Genomic DNA, 21,272 nt, shown 5'->3' with positions numbered 1-21,272 from the left:
CAGCCTCTCCTCATAAGTCATGTGCTCTAGACCCCTAATCATTTTTGTTGCCCTTCGCTGGACTCTCTCCAATTTATCCACATCCTTCTTGTAGTGTGGGGCCCAAAACTGGACACAGTACTCCAGATGAGGCCTCACCAGTGTCGAATAGAGGGGAATGATCACGTCCCTCGATCTGCTCGCTATGCCCCTACTTATACATCCCAAAATGCCATTGGCTTTCTTGGCAACAAGGGCACACTGCTGACTCATATCCAGCTTCTCGTCCACTGTCACCCCTAGGTCCTTTTCCGCAGAACTGCTGCCTAGCCATTCGGTCCCTAGTCTGTAGCGGTGCATTGGATTCTTCCATCCTAAGTGCAGGACCCTGCACTTATCCTTATTGAACCTCATCAGATTTCTTTTGGCCCAATCCTCCAATTTGTCTAGGTCCTTCTGTATCCTATCCCTCCCCTCCAGCGTATCTACCACGCCTCCCAGTTTAGTATCATCCGCAAATTTGCTGAGAGTGCAATCCACACCATCCTCCAGATCATTTATGAAGATATTGAACAAAACCGGCCCCAGGACCGACCCCTGGGGCACTCCACTTGACACCGGCTGCCAACTAGACATGGAGCCATTGATCACTACCCGTTGTGCCCGACAATCTAGCCAGCTTTCTACCCACCTTATAGTGCATTCATCCAGCCCATACTTCCTTAACTTGCTGACAAGAATACTGTGGGAGACCGTGTCAAAAGCTTTGCTAAAGTCAAGAAACAATACATCCACTGCTTTCCCTTCATCCACAGAACCAGTAATCTCATCATAAAAGGCGATTAGATTAGTCAGGCATGACCTTCCCTTGGTGAATCCATGCTGACTGTTCCTGATCACTTTCCTCTCATGTAAGTGCTTCAGGATTGATTCTTTGAGGACCTGCTCATGTAGATGTGGCCATGGATCATTGGAAGAGATGACACCCCTAAGAAGGATGGTCCAGTGGTTAGAGCACTAGCCTAAGACTTGGGAGACCAAGGTTTGAGTCCCTTCTCTGACACAGATTTCCTGTGTGATCATGGACAAGTAACTTAGGGCTTGTCTACACTTACATTTTATCGCACTCTAACCTGCAGCCTCAGGGGTGTGAAAAATCACCCCCCTGAGCGCAGCAATCAGAGCACTTTAAAGCGCTTGTGTAAACAGGTTCCGAGCTCTGGGAGAGCTCGCACTTCAAAGCTCTGCCACAGGATCACTCCCACGACAGCGCTTTGAAGTCTCCAGTGTAGCCATGCCCTTAGTCTCTGTGCCTCATAATACTATTTCCCTATCTCCCAGGAGTCGTCTGGGGATAAATACATTAACGATTGTCAGGGACTCAGATACTATGGCAAGGGGGGGAGCATATAAGTATGTAAAATAGACAGACAATTTCAGTTTTCACCCTCGTATATGAAAAGAACCATTTTACTCTTTTTGCAAAACCAAAGTGCCATAGTACAGGCAAACATCAAACAAAACAGTCAGAAAATAAAGAGCGGGAAAATAGCAATGTAAAGAAAACCCCTTTAAAATTTATTAATTTAATATTAATAATACTTTGCATTTAATGGCATCTTTCAAGTCCAAGATCACGTTATTATTAATTAATAAATAATACCAATAAATATTTTAACCATTTCAAATGGGCAAACAGAGGAAAAGAGAAGTTAAATGACTTCCCCAAAGTCACAAATCAAGTCAAAAACAGGAACAGAACATAAAAGTTTTGTCTCCCAGTTCTGTACTCTTACCTAGTAAACAATACTCCCAACTAGCAACATATTTCACAGAGAAAAGGTGAGCAAAGATGTTCATGGTTTTCCTGGCTGTCTTTTGACATCTTTAAGGTAACAATTCCATTAAACACATTCCAGCACATCCTACAAAGCACTGCAACTGTATGCCTGAAGGTTTATTTTATCTTTGCCATCTACCTACAAATGACTTGTTAGGATGATTACGCAAAACATTTTTAGTTCTCTTCAGCTTCACACAACCACCTGCTTTTGCAGTGAAATCCTGGGCAGATGTGAAACTAGCACTCCTGGTCATGCAAAACAATGGACATGGTGACGGGTGCAAGGAAAAGTAGATGACAGGCAGGTGCGCGTGCCACTGCTTACTTAACACAGGCTCCCTTCTCCTTCAGAGGCCCCGCCCTCTGGGCAACACATGCCACTTAAGGACACAGGTCAGCTCTTAAACATGATGGAGTGCAGCCACATCTCAGCCAGGCAAACATGTTATCTCCAACCTTCATACATTTATCCTCTCCTTTAACAATCACCTTTCAAGACAACAACAGAAAGGAGAACTCTTTCTTATTATGAACAAATGTAGACTATGATCAACATAAAACTGGCTGGATCATGTCAGTCCACACCAGAAGTTAGTATTTCCCTTGCATGTTAAAAGTTACCCCTGATTCTTTTACAGTTGTATTCAGTGACGTTGTAGCCATGTTGGTGCAGGATATGAGAGACACAAGGTGGGTGAAGTAATATCTTTTATTGGACCAACTTTTGCTGGTAAGAGAGACAAGCTTTCAAGATGGTACAGAGCTCTTCTTCTAAGACAAGAGCAGCTCTGTGTAAGCTCAAAAGCTAATCCCTCTCACAAACAGAAGCTGGTCCAATAAAAAATATTACCTCACCCACTTTGTCACTTCTATAGTTGTCAGTTTCTGTTAATCAACCTTTTGGGAGGGGTTTTATTCTCCTTTCTCTGCTGCTTTGCCGCAGGAATCAGGAAGGCTTTTCCTATATATAAAACCTTCCATACTGTTATAGAGTATGGCTTGCATCCACGTGAAAGTAGCAATAATTATCCTATCTAACATTTCCATGTCCTTTATCCTGAAAGTTCCTAAAAAGCATTTACCAAATTATTCACAGAATGGAAATACTTCACAACTGAAATGCTGCTACTATTAGCCAGGTGAACAACCAGTAAACAAGCAGCTATACCATAGCAGAGGAAGAAAATATTTTGGCCCATGATTTCAGGGAAAACTCATTCCCCTATGAAAAATACAAAAATATATTTAAAGTCCACAAAGGGAAGACAAATCCTCACTTTTAAGGACTTGCTCCAAAAATTTGCACACTAGTACACTGCACAGAACTAAATGCATCTACCTCAAAATGATGAAGGGCTGAGTCCACCCTGCTAAGATTTGTACCTGTCCTTCCCGGGAATATAAATATTTCAGTGCTGATATCTGGACCTATAACAGAATGAATACAGTCCATCAAGAAATTACAGTATTTTATATCTATAAATAAATTATATAAGAATGTGTGGGGATGACATACTCTGATTACACTAATAATTAAATCAGAAAATGCAGAGGCATCTGACAGAAAGCAACAAGGTGGAGAGAGAGAATGCTAATCTACCTTTAAAGATTGATGTATCAGATTGGGCTAAAGAATATTTACATGTTAATGGGCCATTGTCAGCTGGGGAAGGTGCTGTTTGGGGAAGGCAAGTGATTGTCTATGCAACAGGATCAAAGGAGATTTTTAAATACTAGGGGGCAAAAGATAAAATCAGAAAAATGGCTACAGTTCTAGAAGGTTTTTGTTGTTAAATATAGTAAACAATAGGTAATTTCAGTTCCTAAGCTATGGCACCTGTGCAAACATCATTTTATCTATGTAAGTACAACACAGGATGCCATGGCTAATAATGACATAGGGACATCATACCTGACCACTTAAAAGTCCCCAGACTAGAATATAAACAAACTGTCCTGCAGTACAAAAGAGACACATGGAAGTGGGCATGCTGAATTGAGAGACTGAAACACAGCTTGTCAGAGAGACAGAAACTGACATTATATATATTAAATCTATCAGGCTATTAATCAGGATACCTAAAGAGAATCCTTTTAATTCTCTGGTTTTCTGTAGTGTAACTCCAAAGGTTTAGACCTACTTTGGCAAGACCAAATGCCTTCAGAACTAAATGTGTTGATATAATTTATTCTTCATAAATAGTTTAAGGTTGGTTTGACTCACTTTGTTATTCTTATTTTAGATCCATTAGGACTTGGACAATTTGGGGGATACTGTAATTCACTTTGGGCCATCTCAAGAAAAGGTAGAGACATCTAAGCTTCTGAGGACATGGAGCGGTGTGAAGCTATCTCACCCCCATGGGGTGTTATCACCACTTTTGGTCCAGTTAGTTCAAAGCGTTGAGAAAGACTAAAGACCACAGATGAGAGAACAGGCTGAGGGGCAAGGATCACAAGACCACTAAATCCTTCCTACTCCCTCATATTTGCAGTTTTGCTCACAGGTTTTAGAAGACTTTTGGCAGAACCAAACCTAGCTGGAGCATAAGAATATGCTTAAATCCCATTGCAGTCAATACTTAAGTGCTTTACTGAACCAGGTCCTAAGTGAGCAATAAAAGCTTACCCAGGAAATCTTACATTTTTCTTTGCATTTTATTTTATTTTTTTATTTTGTTCAGGCTTCAGGCAAAATTTTATTAGTAACAAGAAAAGTCACATAGGCAGAGTCAACAAAGAGCTTTGTTTATTTTCCATGGGTGGGGAGTGAATTTTTGAACCACAATTAATTTTATTTTGAATAATGTAGCTAGTTCACAGAGGCTGCTTGGAATCCGTCAGAAAAACATTACGTCTAAGAGAATTGACAGATGAAGTTTTGATTTGCCAAACGGGTCAAAGGACTCTGAAGTTCTGGTATGTTCAGAATTAGCTATTTTTTCCTTCCTTTTCTGGTTGAATGTAGGGGGGGAAAATCTAGTGGAGCTCAAAAGGAGAATATTCTGTATCTACAGTATTTTGCCTTGCCTGATATTTGAAGCCAATCACCTAACTCAGGCCACTTTTCTCATCTACAAACACACACACTACAAGCTGTTACATATCACTTGATTTATGTGGATATTGGTAGGATCAACAAGGCATGTCCTAGAAATAGATTCACAGAAAAAAAAATGCGGTTTTAAGTTGATGTTATGGTATTACCAACCTATCACAAGTACACAGATTCATTTAACAGCATCCATGGCTCTGTATGGCACAGAATTCTGGGAACACCCAGATAAATTGCAACTGTTGTTGCAATTACATTTTCTTACCATGTAAGAAAATATTCTCTTCCAAGAGGTGATAAAGCAATTAATTATTTACTAAAAAAGAGTTTTTATCTGACTACCTATGGAGCTGAGCTGAAAGCAGCTTTTATAATTCCATTTGTTGTATTTATTTTTTTATACTTTTTAGCATAATATTCTAAAATAACTGTACCAAATTGAATTATTTCATGTCAATATGTAATTGTTTTCAACAAGAGCACTCAAAACAAAAGTATAGTCAAACAAGTACATTTCAGTGTTTTACTTTCTTGTACATCTAAATAGCCAAACTGAGCATTTTAACATTGGTCAAAAAAGGTATATTGTTCCAAAGCAGATAATTTGATGGGATTTTTTTTTTAACAACAGTTATAAAGCTCTGAAAAATATTAATGCTGGAAATGGTGCCACTATAAGTACTGTGTATTTCTACATATGCCATCTGCTCCTGTTATAATACTTAAATTCATCCCAATTGTTGTATATTTCTGCAAGAAATCAGAGACATTGTACTAAAACAAACTTGCTCTAAAAGTGAGAAAAAAACAGAACACAAGAGAGTGCTGAGATTCATCTGTCAAATCTAATTCATACTTGCTTGCATGCAGTTCACTTTAAAACACATTCTGCACATTGCATAGGACTCAAATGTCAGCCCAAGCATATTTACTTTGAACATAGTACTAGATTTCCTCTACTGATTTTTAACCTCAACTTTAAGAAGCTTTTTGTCTCCAGTGTGAATCTTTCCACTCCTATACTTTACAGAAATCTTACAAGAACTGCCTTTCAGCTTGAAGGGACAGTATTATAGGGTGCCCCTTTTTACAACTTATTACAGCCACTATTGTTTGGACAGTATTCTACATACATTGTGTGAAAGATAAATTATGGCTGCACTTACTGCAAAACAACTGTGAATGGCACAGTGTTAGAAAGGACACTGCAAACATGACTGCTGGTGCCTCTCTTTCTCTGCAATGCCTGCAAACTTGTAATGTTGGCTCTCTGGGCTCTTTGCCAAAACCACACATCAGATTAAAATAGAAAGAATGGAAATAGGCAACCTGGGGTCCAAAATCTTAATTCTGACCTTACGTACAGCTCCATGGGAGGCCTGCGCAAAACATAATGTTTATATACCATAAAAGGGGAAAGGGGGAGCTGGAACAATCTTATGGAAAAAGAATGAATAAAAAAATCCTGCATATAAAGAGCACTTTTCAGTATTTTCAAGCCATCAATCACGAAAAATAATCAAATGAGCACTTATAAACATTCCATTAGTTCTAAGAAAGTAACAATTTAATGTGTGTGTTAGTTCCGTATCCACAGCCTGGTTTCTCTCAACTTCAGACAAACTATATTTTGACTGGATTTAACTTATTTTATTCAAACCACAGATACATTACATAAATCTATAGTGTTATTACTCTAATTAAATATAGATGACCTATTAGCATAATAAGCAAATTCAGGGTGGGAGTTGAGAACATATATTTATCATATCAAAGATGTAGCCTGCTTACTTACTCCAGTGCTTAACAAAGGGTTTTCTTCTACTAAAAATAATGGACTGAGACTCTTGCACAGCCTTCAGAATTGGGCCAAATGATTTTGTACAGAGGATACAAGTTGCTCAAAAACTAATCCCCAGGTAAATGATTTTGATGAATTAAATACATGTGATTAGTCACAAAAATGTATATTAAAACACTGGCATCACAGATATAAAGCTTTGACATACTTAGGACTAGTCTACACTGGCAGCGCTTTAACGTGGCGTGTGTAGTCACGGCAGAGCGCTGGGAGAGAGCTCTCCCAGCGCTCTAAATAAACCACCTCCACGAGAGGCGTAGCTACCAGCGCTGGTGCACTGTTTACATTGGCACATTATATCGCTGAAACTTGCTGCACTCAGGGGGGTGTTTTTTCACACCCCTGAGTGAGAAAGTTGCAGTGCTTTAAACTGCCAGTGTAGACAAGCCCTAAATCAGCGGTTCTCAAACTTTAGTAACCGGAGGACCCCCATTTTGATTTTAAAATTTTCCCGGATCCCCAAGCCCCCCTCCCACGCTCAGCGCAGGCTCCACCCCCACCCCATCCCTGCCCCTCCTCTTTCTGCCCCCTCCCCCGAGCAAGCCCCATCCCTTCTCCAGCTCCTCCTTCACACCACTTAACAGCTGCTCCCCGGCATGCAGGAGGCACTGGGAGGTAAGGAAAGGGGTTGATCACTGGGGCCAGTGGCCCCAGACACAATTCTACCCCCTCCCCTGAGCACGCCTCATCCCCACTCCTCTCCCTCCCTTCCAGCGCCTCCTGCAGGCTGGGGAAGATGTTCCCCAGCCTGCAGGAGGCAATGGGAGGGAAGGGGAGGAGTTGATCAGCAGGGCCTGCAGACCCCTAGGACCCTCGCAGACTCCCAGGGGTCCACGGACCCCAGTTTGAGAAACGCTGTACTAAATGATTCTATAGCATTTTCATAAAATTTCCTATGAGCTGAAGGAAGTAAGTTTGGCTTCAGTTCTTAGAAGGCTCTTCGTTGTGTTCTAGAGTCCATATTTAACTTTCGCTTTTCCATTGAAGTTATGTCACTATGATAAAACACTTGAGCTCTGCTCCCATGGTGTATCTTGTTACCAAAACCTCAAATTCAAATTACTTCCATTTTAGACAGTGTGGTATATTCATTGCTTTTGAAGCCACCCCCTGATTTTAATTTATAAAATATTTAAAATTAACATATTAGTGCAAGAGCTACATTAAAATGTAGTGAAACTATTACATTAATATATTAGAAAAACAATTGCAGTTACTCTCAAAGTAAAGTGCTTTAACATGAAAGGTTTCAGAGTAACAGCCGTGTTAATCTGTATTCGCAAGAAGAAAAGGAGTACTTGTGGCACCTTAGAGACTAACCAATTTATTTGAGCATAAGCTTTCGTGAGCTACAGCTCACTTCATCGTATGCATCCGATGAAGTGAACTGTAGCTCACGAAAGCTTATGCTCAAATAAATTGGTTAGTCTCTAAGGTGCCACAAGTACTCCTTTTCTTTTAACATGAAAGTCACTTGAACTACAATTCCCAGAATGCTCATGTTACCGACAATTATGAATACTTTAAAAGTAATTCTAAGTTATTCTATCTATCTAGGTACGAACATGGCCTCCATCACCACAGTATTTGAGCAATTCACAAAAATTAATGAGTTTATCTTCACACCAGCTTTGTATTTGTAGCCTCATTTTACAGATAGAGAATTGAGGCACAGGAAGATTAAGTGACATTCCCAAGTTCACACAGGAAATTTGGGACAGTCAGGAACTGAACCCAGATCACCTGAGTCCCAATACTGTGCACAAGACTACACTTCCTCTCTCACACATCAATCCACAGATTATGACTTTATGTCAGAAGTACCACTTTTAACAATTACGCTATAGCTGTGGTCCACCTGAGTGAAAAAGAATGTTATTTCATGAGTATTTTAAATAGAAGATTTAGTGAAGCAAGGCTAAGCAGGTCTGGCATCTAAACACACAAAGACCAAGACCACATTCATCCAGTATAATGCGACACAATCATACATAAAATGAGGGTTTTTTCTGTAAGAGGTTTGTGATTGATGGAGAGAGTTACAGTCTGTGAGGGGGGACGGTATTAAAGGAAAAAAGGATGGCAGGATTATCAAGGAAGAACCAGAGAGAGAGAGAGAGAGAGAGAGAGAGAGATTTACAGCCAGCTGCTGCTATGGTTAGAACAAAGAACTGAGACAGCAGTGGCACCACCTTGCCACCTTTTATACCCTCACCTTCAGAACATTCAGGAACACAGAGGGTAGAGGTAGGAGGGATGAGTAAGTACTCTAACAGGCACTGCTTTGAGATGGTCACATCACTGAAGCTGCAATGGCTGGTGCATCCCACAAGCAGGAATATGCAGAGCCTGAGGATGCTAGAAGAAATGGAGGAACATTCCAGCAGCTTCCAATTTAGGAAAAGTCCAAGTCCAGCACAAGATTAGGGCAAAAGGACATTGTTTTAAAATGATACATGAGAACTATTAATTGGCTGTTAGTCTGGCAAGGATTTAAACATGCAAGGCAACATATCTGCATATGGTAGCTGCTAATAAAGGAGGACTGTATATCATTAGTGCTCAAGACTTCAGCCATTTGTCTAACAGCTAGACTGTTGGTTAAGGACTCACATATGTAGGAGAAAAATTTAATTTCAATGTCACAATGCTCAGGGCCTGTCTACAGTGAAACGCGGCAGTGGTGTGCTGCTGTAATGCTTCAGTGAAGACGCTACCGATGCTGATGGGAGGGGTTCTCCCATTGGAATAGATAATCCACCTCCCCAAGAGGCAGTAGCTAGGTCAACAGAACTGTCCTGTGGACCTAGCTCTGTTTACACTGGGAGTTAGGTCAGCTTAATTGAGTTGCTCAGGGGTGTGGATTTTTCACACCCTGAGGGATGTAGTTATACTGATCTAATTTCCTAGTGTAGACCAGGCCTCAGAGTTGGCAGGGTTTTCCGGATTCTGTTCGGCTCTGCAGTTCCCAAGGGAAGAGAAAACTCTTCCATAATCAAATTCCAGATGAAAATTCCAGACCCCTCTTATTTTGAGCAGAGGGTGCCTCTCACAGTGGAACAATGTTTGTAACCACAGACCATTCTCTGTATTAAGATGGGGGAAGGGAAAGAAAAGAAAGAATTGGGACATAGTGCTGACTTATTACTACTGATCAAGTATATATTTTTAAGTACACTTGTAGGAGCACAAGACAGTACATTTATAAACTCGTCCCATGTCCAGTCTCTGTAGGAATTAAGATTTTCTCAGTCATGGCTCCAAAGATCAAGACAGAACGGTGCTGCTGCACTGTGTGGTTCCATAGCAAAATGACAAAATTCTTCCCTGTGTCCTGACCACAATGGGAGCCATGTACAACATCCAAGAGCAGTATTTGTCCCAAAAGATTAAACTGCTTACACAAAGTAACATCTAATTCAAACAGAAGTAATGTGACAGCAGTTTACAAAAGTACATAAAAGTACACCTAAGCATCCTCATAAACATGAAAAAGTCAACACTTTATGTTCATGCTCTATTTGCTTTATGTTTTTATTGAATGACTGTGATAGATAATATTAGGCTTCAGAGCACATCAAAATTCCAGATGTTAAGTACTATACTATATGTAACAGGATTTCTATATGGGAGTAAACGCTTTATTTTTGCTAGGAGCCACACTGCTTTCAACTCAATGTATGCTTTCTCTCTTATGTTATGCAGATTTAATGTTTGCTCTACAATACAACAATTCCTTGATGAACTCAGCAGAAATAAATTTTTTAAAGTTTGGATTTCAGCAGTTAGGACAAGACAAGAAATGACAGGATACAGGGCAAACTGAGCATTTTTGGAATTCCAATTCAAATACACCAGTGATCAATGGGCAATGACACAAGGAACACTACACACAAGTGGCTCATTTACTTTGTTATCAAGAGAAGGCGTTTTCAAAAGTGTGCCCTGGCCTGTTCAAAGTAACAAAGCATTCCACAGGTGTGTGAATAGATTATCAGGATCTGGAATAAGGCTCCACCCACTCCCATGCCTCCTCCCCTTGCATTTTATCTGTATCCAAACCTCTTAAATAGGCAGACCCAAGACACACCCTGTTTACCTCTAAATAAAACCCAAACTCCAGAGTGATTAGAAAATAACAGACACATATACTCTGATTGTGCCACAGGGCATGTTACAACATCAAGTACCTTTAAAATTCTTTAAAAAAAAAAAAAGGAGTACTTGTGGCATTGTAATTAGCTTTAAAGTTCTTACATTATCACAAATGAAAGAGACCTGAAGAAGAGCTCTGTGTAGCTCAAATGGATGTCTCCTTCACCAACAGAAGCTAGTCCTATAAAAGATATTACCTCACCCACCTCGTATCTCACATATGAAAGAGGCATAGTTCATGTTCCTCTATTACAATATATCAAAGGTTAACATCTGGTAAATTGTTTTTATACGTTGATTCAAAAATATGAGAAAGAATAAAAGTTACATATTTGCTTTTATAAAGAATGTCACAGTGAATCCAAGTTACAGGTTTCATAAGTGTTATTGATTCGATTCTTAACAGCTCACTTGAGTCACCAAAAACTCAGTTTCAGAGTGGTAGCCATGTTAGTCTGTATCAGCAAAAAGAACAAAGAGTACTTGTGGCACCTTAGAGACCACCAAATTTATCTGGGCATAAGCTTTTGTGGCCTAAAACCCACTTCATCAGATGCACGCAGTGGAAAATACAGTATATATATATATATACAGAGAGAGAGAGAGAGAACATGAAAAAATGGGTGTTGCCATACCAACTCTAACGAGACTAATCAATTAAGGTGAACTATTATCAGCAAGAGGAAAAAAATGTTTGTAGTGATAATCAGGATGGCCCATTTCAAACAGTTGACAAGAAGGTGTGAGTAACAGTAGGGGAAAAATTAGCATGGGGAAATAGTTTTTAGTTTGTGTAATGACACATCCACTCCCGGTCTTTATTCAAGCCTAATTTAATGGTGTCCCCTGAATAGTTTGCAAATTAATTCCAGTTCTGCAGTTTCTCGTTGGAGACTGTTTTTGAAGTTTTTTTGTTGAAGAAGTGTGACTTTTAGGTCTGTAATTGAGTGTCCAGGGAGGTTGAAATGTTTTCCAACTGGTTTTGGAATGTTATAATTCTTGACTTCTGATTTGTGTCCATTTATTCTTTTACTGTCCAGTTTGGCCAACGTACATGGTAGACGGGCATTGCTGGCACATGATGGCATATATCACATTGGGAGATGTGCAGGTGAACGAGCCTCTGATAGCGTGGCTGATGTTATTAGGCCCTATGATGGTGTCCCCTGAATAGATATGTGGACACAGTTGGCAATGGGCTTTGTTGCAAGGATAGGTTCCTGGGTTAGTGTTTTTGTTGCGTTGTGTGTGGTAGCTGGTGAGTACTTGCTTCAGCTTGGGGGGCTGTCTGTAAGCAAGGACTGGCCTGTCTCCCAAGATCTGTGAGAGTGAGGGGTCGTCCTTCAGGATAGGTTGTAGATCCTTGATGATGCGCTGGAGAGGTTTTAGTTGGGGGCTGAAGGTGACGGCTAGTGGTGTTCTGTTACTTTCTTTGTCGGGCCTGTCTTGTAGTAGGTGACTTCTGGGTACTCTTCTGGCTCTGTCAATCTGTTTCTTCACTTCAGTCGGTGGGTATTGTAGTTGTAAGAATGCTTGATAGAGATCTTGTAGGTGTTTGTCTCTGTCTGAGGGTTTGGAGCAAAAGTGGTTGTATCGTAGAGCTTGGCCGTAGACAATGGATCGTGTGGTGTGGTCTGAACGAAAGCTGGAGGCATGTAGGTAACTGTAACGGTCAGTAGGTTTCCGGTATAGGGTGGTGTTTATGTGACCATCGCTTATTAGCACTGTAGTGTCCAGGAAATGGATCTCTTGTGTGGACTGGTCCAGGCTGAGGCTGATGGTGGGATGGAAATTGTTGAAATCATGGTGGAATTCCTCAGGGGTCCAGATGATGAAGATGTCATCAATGTAGTGCGAGTACGGGCATTCGGGGAGAAGACCTGAGGAAGCGTTGTTCTAAGTCAGCCAAAAAATGCTGGCATACTGTGGGGCCATGTGGGTACCCACAGCAGTGCAGCTGACTTGAAGGTATACGTTGTCCCCAAATGTGAAATAGTTGTGGGTAAGGACAAAGTCACAAAGTTCAGCCACCAGGTTTGCCATGACATTATTGGGGATACTGTTCCTGATGGCTTGTAGTCCATCTTTGTCTGGAATGTTGGTGTAGAGAGCTTCTACATCCATATTGGCCAGGATGGTGTTTTCTGGAAGATTACCAATGGATTGTAGTTTCCTCAGGAAGTCAGTGGTGTCTCGAAGATAGCTGGGAGCGCTGGTAGCGTAGGGCCTGAGGAGAGAGTCTACATAGCCAGACAATCCTGCTGTCAAGGTGCCAATGCCTGAGATGATGGGACGTCCAGGATTTCCAGGTTTATGGATCTTGGGTAGCAGATAGAATACCCCTGGGTTGGGATTCTAGGAGTGTGTCTGTGCAGATTTGTTCCTGTGCTTTTTCAGGGAGTTTCTTGAGCAGATGGTGTAGTTTCTTTTGGTAATTCTCAGTTAAATAAATATTGTGACTATCATTTTGCAAATGGGGAAACTGAGGCATAGAGACATTAAATGACTTGCACAAAATTATTTATTATTTCTGTTACCATAGGGTCTATAAGCCCCAGTCGTGAACCAGGACACCACCATGTGCAAGGTGCTGTACAAACATAGAACAAAAGGTTGGTCCCTGCACCAAAAAACTTACAGTTTAAGTACAGTATGAGAAACAAAGATGGATAGACAGGCAGACTAGTACAAGGAAACAATGAGATAATATTGGTCAGCAAGATAAGCTGTGGTCTTAACAAACCAGCAGTCTAACTTCTGTCAAATTTTTTGTAGACATCACTGCAAAGGAGTTTAAAGGAAGAATCTGAAGGAAAACAATGAAATGGCTTTGCAGATGTTTACAGGGAGTACCCTCCCAAGCGTAAGGGACAGCATTATAGACAGCACAAAGGTGCTTGTTTGAAAATTTAACAAGAGGGTGAGAGAGGCTGGCATCACAGGCCAACTGACCAACTGGAGGCAGGTCTCAACCTTTCACTACTAAATGAGAGATGATAGGCAGAGTGGGGACAGGCTATGAAGGGCCTTGAAAGTGAAGACAAGCCATGGTTGATACAATACAGAAATGGCACAAGTAATCAGTGGCACAGCTGAGAAAGGAACCCGAAAATCCATACATTTCCCACCCAATTCCTTGTAATATATACTGTATATGACTGACTGTTTTTCCTATCTGATCATCCTACCACATGATATCAAACCAATATTTCAACACAAAATTCTAGACTATAATCCATACTTCATATGTTTGTAGTGCTTAGCATAACAGGCCTCTGATCCTGACAGTCACCTCTATAAATATTAGGAAATCTTAACTATAGGAACTGCTATTGCTCTGCTAATAATAGACTATTTGACCTCAGTACTTCATCTAACATTGGTTAACTGTTCCATACAGACACACTCCACATCTCAGGCTGATTCCATAAAAAATCCATCATCACAGGACATATTTTCAATGTTATTTAGTTTATACTTTCATTCTCTCTTCCAAATTTTAAATAATAAGTACTGTAAACCACAAACACGTACTGTAAACCACTTCTGTGGACCTTTCTGATTATATTAAAGGCCTTGCCCACATATCACAAAAAGACAACTTGTGTCTAAAGGATTCCACAACACCTTAAACGCTGTCTTGTGTCCCTAGATACTACAGTACTGGATCCCCAAAGAGGGTCTTTACAACACTGGAAAATGTAAAACAACATGTGATTCTTTACAAGTAGGCTAACACTTTAGTACAAATGGTGTAACGACGCATTATTTTGTACTGTGTCTTTCATACAATTTGTATTCTCAAATGTGTTAAGAGTTCTCAGAAAAATAGACTCTCTCATTAGACAGGAATGTGCATTCAAACATTTCCTTTACACATTAAAAAAATAATTTTTGAACATGGCATGTGGAATTAAACAAGTTTCTGTCTAACATGATTTGAAATAGACTAGACGCTACCATCCCCAATTCAAAGTATAGAAAGGGAACTTACCAATTTCTGACTGGAACTTATGGGAAGAGTGATTTTATTTTTCATCTCGAGTATCTCATAAAAACTCAGCTGATTTTTTTCAAAATTCCATACAAAGGCCCCCAATCTTGCAACTGACTGCACATGTTCACCCCTCCTCCTGCACTAGACAACCAAATTCATCTTTATACTTAGACCCAGCATGGAAAATTTCAACCTGAAAGGAACTTTTTTGAGAAAACTATAAGCAACTGGAAAAGTGGGACTATTATGGAAACAATTCAATCTTAACTGCAGCACTGGCTATGATGATACTTGGCACTTATCTAATACCTTTCATCCAATTATCTCCAACTATTTTGCCATTGTTATTTAATTACAGTACCCTTGCAACATCCATGTGAAACAGATATGTATTAGCACTATCTTTTAGGCCTTGTCTACACTACAAAGTTTTTTGTCATCAAAACAGCGTACACACTGCAATGCAACTTTTGGGAGCAAAAATTTGTTTTGGAGACAAAATAAAATCAGCCCAACGAGAGACATAAGTCTTGTTGCGCAAAATTTTTGTCGACAAAGTGCCAGTGTAGGCACCATACTTGATTTTATCGCTTTAATTGGCCTCCAGGAGTTGTCCCACAATGCCAATCGTGACCACTCTGGTCAGCAGTTTGAACTCCACTGCCCTGCAGCCAGGTAAACAACCATCCACCCCTCCCCCCTTAGAAGCCGAGGGAATGTTTGAAATTCCATTTCTTGTTTGCTCGGTGTGGAGAGGTCTCATCACATCTTCCCAGGTGACCATGACAGGCTATCAGAGCAAACGATCTCCAGCTTGGATGACTGCGGAGCTGCTGGAGCTACTCAGGATATGGGGAGAGGAGGCTGTGCGGTCCCAGCTGTGCTTGAGCCGTAGGAATTTTGATACCTACGGGCAGATTTCTTGAGGCTTGTGTGAAAAGGGCTGTGATTGGAACACGCTGCAAAGAGAAGATAAAGGAGCTGAGGCAGGCGGACCACAAGGTGAGGGAGGCAAACCGTCGCTCTGGTGCTGCACCTAAGACCTGCCAATTTTATAAGGAGCTGGATGCTATCCTCAGTGGTGACCCCACCTCCACCACCAAGAGCCCCGTGGATACTTCAGAAGGCCTGGAGGTGGCAGAAAAAGGACCTAACCCAGAGGATGAAGTCATTGATGAAGAGGTGGAGTTAGACAATGATGTGGAGCTCCCAGCGGGGTCACCCGGTGGGGCAGGCAGCCAGGAACTGTTCACCAGTCCAGAGGTGTCTAGCCAGTCTCAGAAGTTACTCTCTAGTGAGCAAGAAGCAGGAGAGGAGATGCCTGGCAAGTGGCTGCAGTTTGTGTAGTGCAGAGGTGGGTTCAGGGTATAGAAATGTACAAGGCTGTGTTTCTGTACACTGGACATTTCCCTGTGTAGCTAATCAGTATGGCAGAACAAGGTGTCGATGCACGCCAAATCTCACAGGAATCTTCCAGAGAGATCTCTAGGAACGTTTCCTGGAGGTACTCGGCAATCCTCTGCCGAAGGTTCCTTGGCAGAGCTGTTTTGTTCCTCCCCCCATTGTAAGAAAAAAACTTTCCCACACCATTCAGCAATCACTTGTGCAGGTACCAAAGCAGCACAGAGGTGAGTAGCATAGGGACCAGAGAAGAAGCCACAAGTGTGTAGCAGATGTACCCTCGCTTCCCTGCTTACCCTCAGCAGTGAGATATCTGCTACAATGACCCCTGCCTGTCGAAAAGTGTGGGAGAATTTTATATATTTTTCCTTAGTCAGCTGCACCGCAACCCTTGCAGAGTGCTCTTTTCCATCATGTAGAGCGCCCCCCATCCTCCCAGCCAACACTCACCGTGCTTTGGGTGTTCGCAGAGATGTGTGCTTGCCTAGGGTCAGTGAGAAAGTGATTGTTGTGTTACCAGAGGTGTATTTTACTGAAATGTTTCAATGCTGTTCATGAATTTAATAATCATGCTTCTGCTTCGACAGATGTGGCCTTCAGGAACACCCCACACACACCAGCCAAGAGTTTCCGCCAGATAAAAAAGCGCCCAAGATGGAGCAAAAACAACATGTTCTGGGAAGTACTGCATTTCTCCAATGCAGAGAAAAGGGAATTTAAGGAGTGGAAGGAAGCCGAAAGGCAGGACAGAAAAGAAAATCAGGAGTTTGTTAAGGATGCTACCGAATGGTTGATTAAAGTCATGGAGGAGCAAACACAGATACCAACGTCCTTAATAATGCTGCAGACTGAGCAAATGTGTGCCCACCCTCTCCTACAGCACATTCAGAACTCTTTTCCATGCCCCCCACCAAACTCCACCCACACATTCCTTTCCGCTTTCCAGGACTTCTCAGTTTCCCCTTCACTCCACTCCCTCAGACAACTTTCAAAATGATAGCTGAACCTACACACAGCTCTGAAAGTCTGCCCTTCCCTGGTACCTCCTTTCCCAGCAAGTGTGTGTGTGTGTGGTTTCTTGTGCAATAAAAGCGAAGTTTTTGAACAGTAACTCATCTTTATTTGTTTCCTACAAATTGAGATAGCAGGCATTACCAGTACATACACAGGAAGTTTAATAATTTGCTTACTGGAATATAAGGCCCCAAATATCACCATTGCTTCCTAGGAAAACTACATGTAATGTAACATTGCAGGACCAATCACAGTGATATACATTACTGGTTCTCATTTCCAAAGTGTTGCCTTAAAGCCTTCCTGATTTGAATTACACTCATCTGGGTGCCCCTCTATTAGCCCTGGAATCTGGCTGCTCAAAATCAGAAAACAAGCGGTCTGCCTCAACACTCCACCCTGAGCAAACCTTTCACCCTTAGCTTCACAAAGATTACGCAATGTACAACATGTGCATATGACCATGGGAATATTATCCTCACTGAGGTCTAACCTGCCATAAACGCATCGCCAGCGTGCCTTTAATCTGCCATCCAGGTTTCCCATGTAAGGTTTCATGAGCCACGGCTATAAGGGGTATGCTGGGTCTCCCAGGACCACTATGTGCATTTCAACATCCCCCACTGTAATCTTCTGGTCTGGAAAGAAAGTTCCTGCTTATAGCTTTCAATATAGGCGAGTGTTCCTGAAGATTCGTGCATCATGCACCTTCCTGGACCACCCCGCGTTGATGTCAGTGAAACATCTATGGTGATACATAAATGCCTGCAACACCATGGAGAAGTACCCCTTCCTTTTGATGTATTCCTGTAACCTGCATGACGATACCATCCCACAATTCAGTGCCTGTTTCCCAAGCCCAAAAGCGACAGTCCACTCTCTGCAGCTCTTCTGTGAATGCCAAAAGCAATTTAAAGTTGCTCCTATCCATATCACACAGCACGTCAGGCAACTGGGAGTCTTCTTCAGTTAGGAACTTCGCAATTAACTGCACTGTCATCCGCGATGTCTTCATGACAGTTAGAGCATTGGATAGCAGAGCAGGATCCATCCCCTCTCATAAAAATGCCAGTGTGCACAGCAAAGAAGGGGCATCAAAAAATGCCACGACAGCAAGCCAGAAGCCCATGGAATGCTGAGACAGAAAGCCAAATCACACCTGGAGTTGCACCTAGCAAAAGATGTTAAGAGTAACAAGAAGGGTTTCTTCAGGTATGTTAGCAACAAGAAGAAAGTCAAGGAAAGCGTGGGCCCCCTACTGAAGGAGGGAGGCAACCTAGTGACAGAGGATGTGGAAAAAGCTAATGTACTCAATGCTTTTTTTGCCTCTGTCTTTACGAACAAGGTCAGCTCCCAGACTACTGCACTGGGCAGCACATCATGAGGAGGAGGTGACCAGCCCTCTGTGGAGAAAGAAGTGGTTCGGGACTATTTAGAAAAGCTGGATGAGCACAAGTCCATGAGGCAGGATGCGCTGCATCCGAGAGTGCTAAAGGAGTTGGCGGATGTGGTTGGCAGAGCCATTAGCCATTATCTTTGAAAACTCATGGCGATCGGGGGAAGTCCCAGATGACTGGAAAAAGGCTAATGTAGTGCCCATCTTTAAAAAAGGGAAGAAGGAAGATCCTGGGAACTACAGGCCAGTCAGCCTCACCTCAGTCCCCGGAAAAATCATGGAGCAGGTCCTCAAGGAATCAATTCTGAAGCACTTAGAGGAGAGGAAAGTGATCAGGAACAGTCAGCATGGATTCACCAAGGGCAAGTCATGCCTGACTAATCTAATTGCCTTCTATGACGAGATAACTGGCTCTGTGGATGAGGGGAAAGCGGTGGACGTGTTGTTCCTTGACTTTAGCAAAGCTTTTGACACGGTCTCCCACAGTATTCTTGCCAGCAAGTTAAAGAAGTATGGGCTGGATGAACGGACTATAAGGTGGATAGAAAGTTGGCTAGATTGTCGGGCTCAACGGGTAGTGATCAATGGCTCCATGTCTAGTTGGCAGCCGGTATCAAGTGGAGTGCCCCAAGGATCAGTCCTCTGGCCGGTTTTGTTCAATATCTTCATAAATGATCTGGAGGATGGTGTGGATTGCACTCTCAGCAAGTTTGCAGATGACACTAAACTGGGAGGAGAGGTAGATATGCTGGAGGATAGGGATAGGATACAGAGGGACCTAGACAAATTGGAGGACTGGGCCAAAAGAAATCTGATGAGGTTCAACAAGGACAAGTGCAGAGTCCTGCACTTAGGACGGAAGAATCCCAGGCACCGCTACAGACTAGGCATCGAATGGCTAGGCAGCAGTTCTGCGGAAAAGGACCTAGGGGTTACAGTGGATGAGAAGCTGGATATAAGTCAACAGTGTGCCCTTGCTGCCAAGAAGGCCAATGGCATTTTGGGATGTATATGTAGGGGCACTGCCAGCAGATCGAGGGACGTGATCGTTTCCCTCTATTCGACATTGGTGAGGCCTCATCTTGAGTACTGTGTCCAGTTTTGGGCCCCACGCTACAAGAAGGATGTGGAAAAATTGGAAAGAGTCCAGCAGAGGGCAACAAAAATGATTAGGGGACTGGAACACATGACTTATGAGGAGAGGCTGAGGGAACTGGGATTGTTTAGTCTGTGGAAGAGAAGAATGAGGGGAGATTTGATAGCTGTTTTCAACTACCTGAAAGGGGGTTCCAAAGAGGATGGATCTAGACTGTTCTCAGTGGTAGCTGATGATAGAACAAGGAGTAATGGTCTCAAGTTGCAGTGGGGGAGGTTTAGGTTGGATATTAGGAAAAACTTTTTCACTAGGAGGGTGGTGAAACACTGGAATGCATTACCTAGGGAGGTGGTGGAATCTCCTTCCTTAGATATTTTTAAGTCAGGCTTGACAAAGCCCTGGCTGGGATGATTTAGTTGGGGATTGATCCTGCTTTGAGCAGAGGGTTGGACTAGATGACCTCCTGAGGTCCATTCCAACCCTGATATTCTATGATTCTATGAATCATCATGGGACATTGAGCCCTGTCCCAAGATGCGCCGCGATCTGCTCCGCCTTCTCACAACACCTAGCGACAGAAGGTGTCGAGCTGGACTGTGGGATAGGTACCCACAGTGCATTGCTCACACTGTCGATGTTAGTGCCCCAAGTGTGGACGTGCTCTGCTGACAGAGGGAGAGAGTGTGAACATGCATTACCGATTTTTATTACAGCGCTTTTTGAGTGTCGAAATAACTTCTGTCAACAAAACTCTGTAGTGCAGACAAGGCCTAAGATGGGTAAATTAAAAGAGGTCAAGTCACGTGCCTAAGATCAAATGGCAAATCAGTGGCAGAGCCAGGAACAAAATCTAAATCTTCAGATGCCCAGTCCTGGTTTCAAATCTCGAGAAAATGCCCCCTTTTATGTTTAACACTGTATGTCATTAATGAACACAAATGAACCAGACAAATTATAGAAAATGAAATGCCTGTAAATGTTACACTAAAAAGAAAAGGAGTACTTGTGGCACCTTAGAGTCTAACCAATTTATTTGAGCATAAGCTTTGTTGCATCCGATGAAGTGAGCTGTAGCTCACGAAAGCTTATGTTCAAATAAATTGGTTAGTCTCTAAGGTGCCACAAGTACTCCTTTTCTTTTTGCGAATACAGACTAACACGGCTGTTACTCTGAAACCTGTCATAAATGTTACACTGACGCTCAATTCCCAAACCTTGAGTGAGTAACTGTAAGAGAAGAATGCTCAAAAAGAAAGCCAAACTTTGTTTACCCTAGTTATCAGCATTATGTTAGCAGATCAGTCATGTCTTTACCTGCAAACCTGCTAGCTGAGCAGCTGACTTCCCCTGAAGGCACAGAGTGTGAGCCACAAACGCATTCAAGTCCTCCAGAGAGAGACTGTCCACCTGAAACAGAGATAAAAAAAATCTGAGCTGTGAGCTATGGAAGAAAAACCTTTCTGCAAATTGGTCTT

General features: G+C 42.1%; 1 protein-coding gene across 22 annotated transcripts in view; it reads right to left on the bottom strand.

Moving 5' to 3' along the window:
• The window catches only part of FAM120B (family with sequence similarity 120B), a 103,777-nt gene that overhangs the window by 46,780 nt on the left and 35,725 nt on the right, over window positions 1–21,272 (bottom strand). For 20 of the 22 annotated variants that reach the window (XR_005224775.2, XR_005224776.2, XM_043543259.1 and 17 more), the window contains exon 6: window positions 21,112–21,204. Coding sequence is in view for 19 of the 22 variants with exons in the window: in XM_043543259.1 (XP_043399194.1) it covers window positions 21,112–21,204 (93 nt within the window). In the remaining 3 variants the exon portion in view is untranslated. Of the gene's footprint in view, window positions 1–3,161; window positions 3,251–21,111; window positions 21,205–21,272 lie in introns of all 22 variants that reach the window. The other 2 variants (XR_005224777.1, XM_037895201.2) reach the window with 1 other exon arrangement.

Source organism: Chelonia mydas, chromosome 3 (genome assembly GCF_015237465.2).
Source record: "Chelonia mydas isolate rCheMyd1 chromosome 3, rCheMyd1.pri.v2, whole genome shotgun sequence".
Taxonomy (NCBI): Eukaryota; Metazoa; Chordata; order Testudines; family Cheloniidae; genus Chelonia; species Chelonia mydas.
The sequence above is the reverse complement of the archived record's forward strand: the minus strand, read 5'-3'. Positions and strand labels throughout refer to the sequence as shown.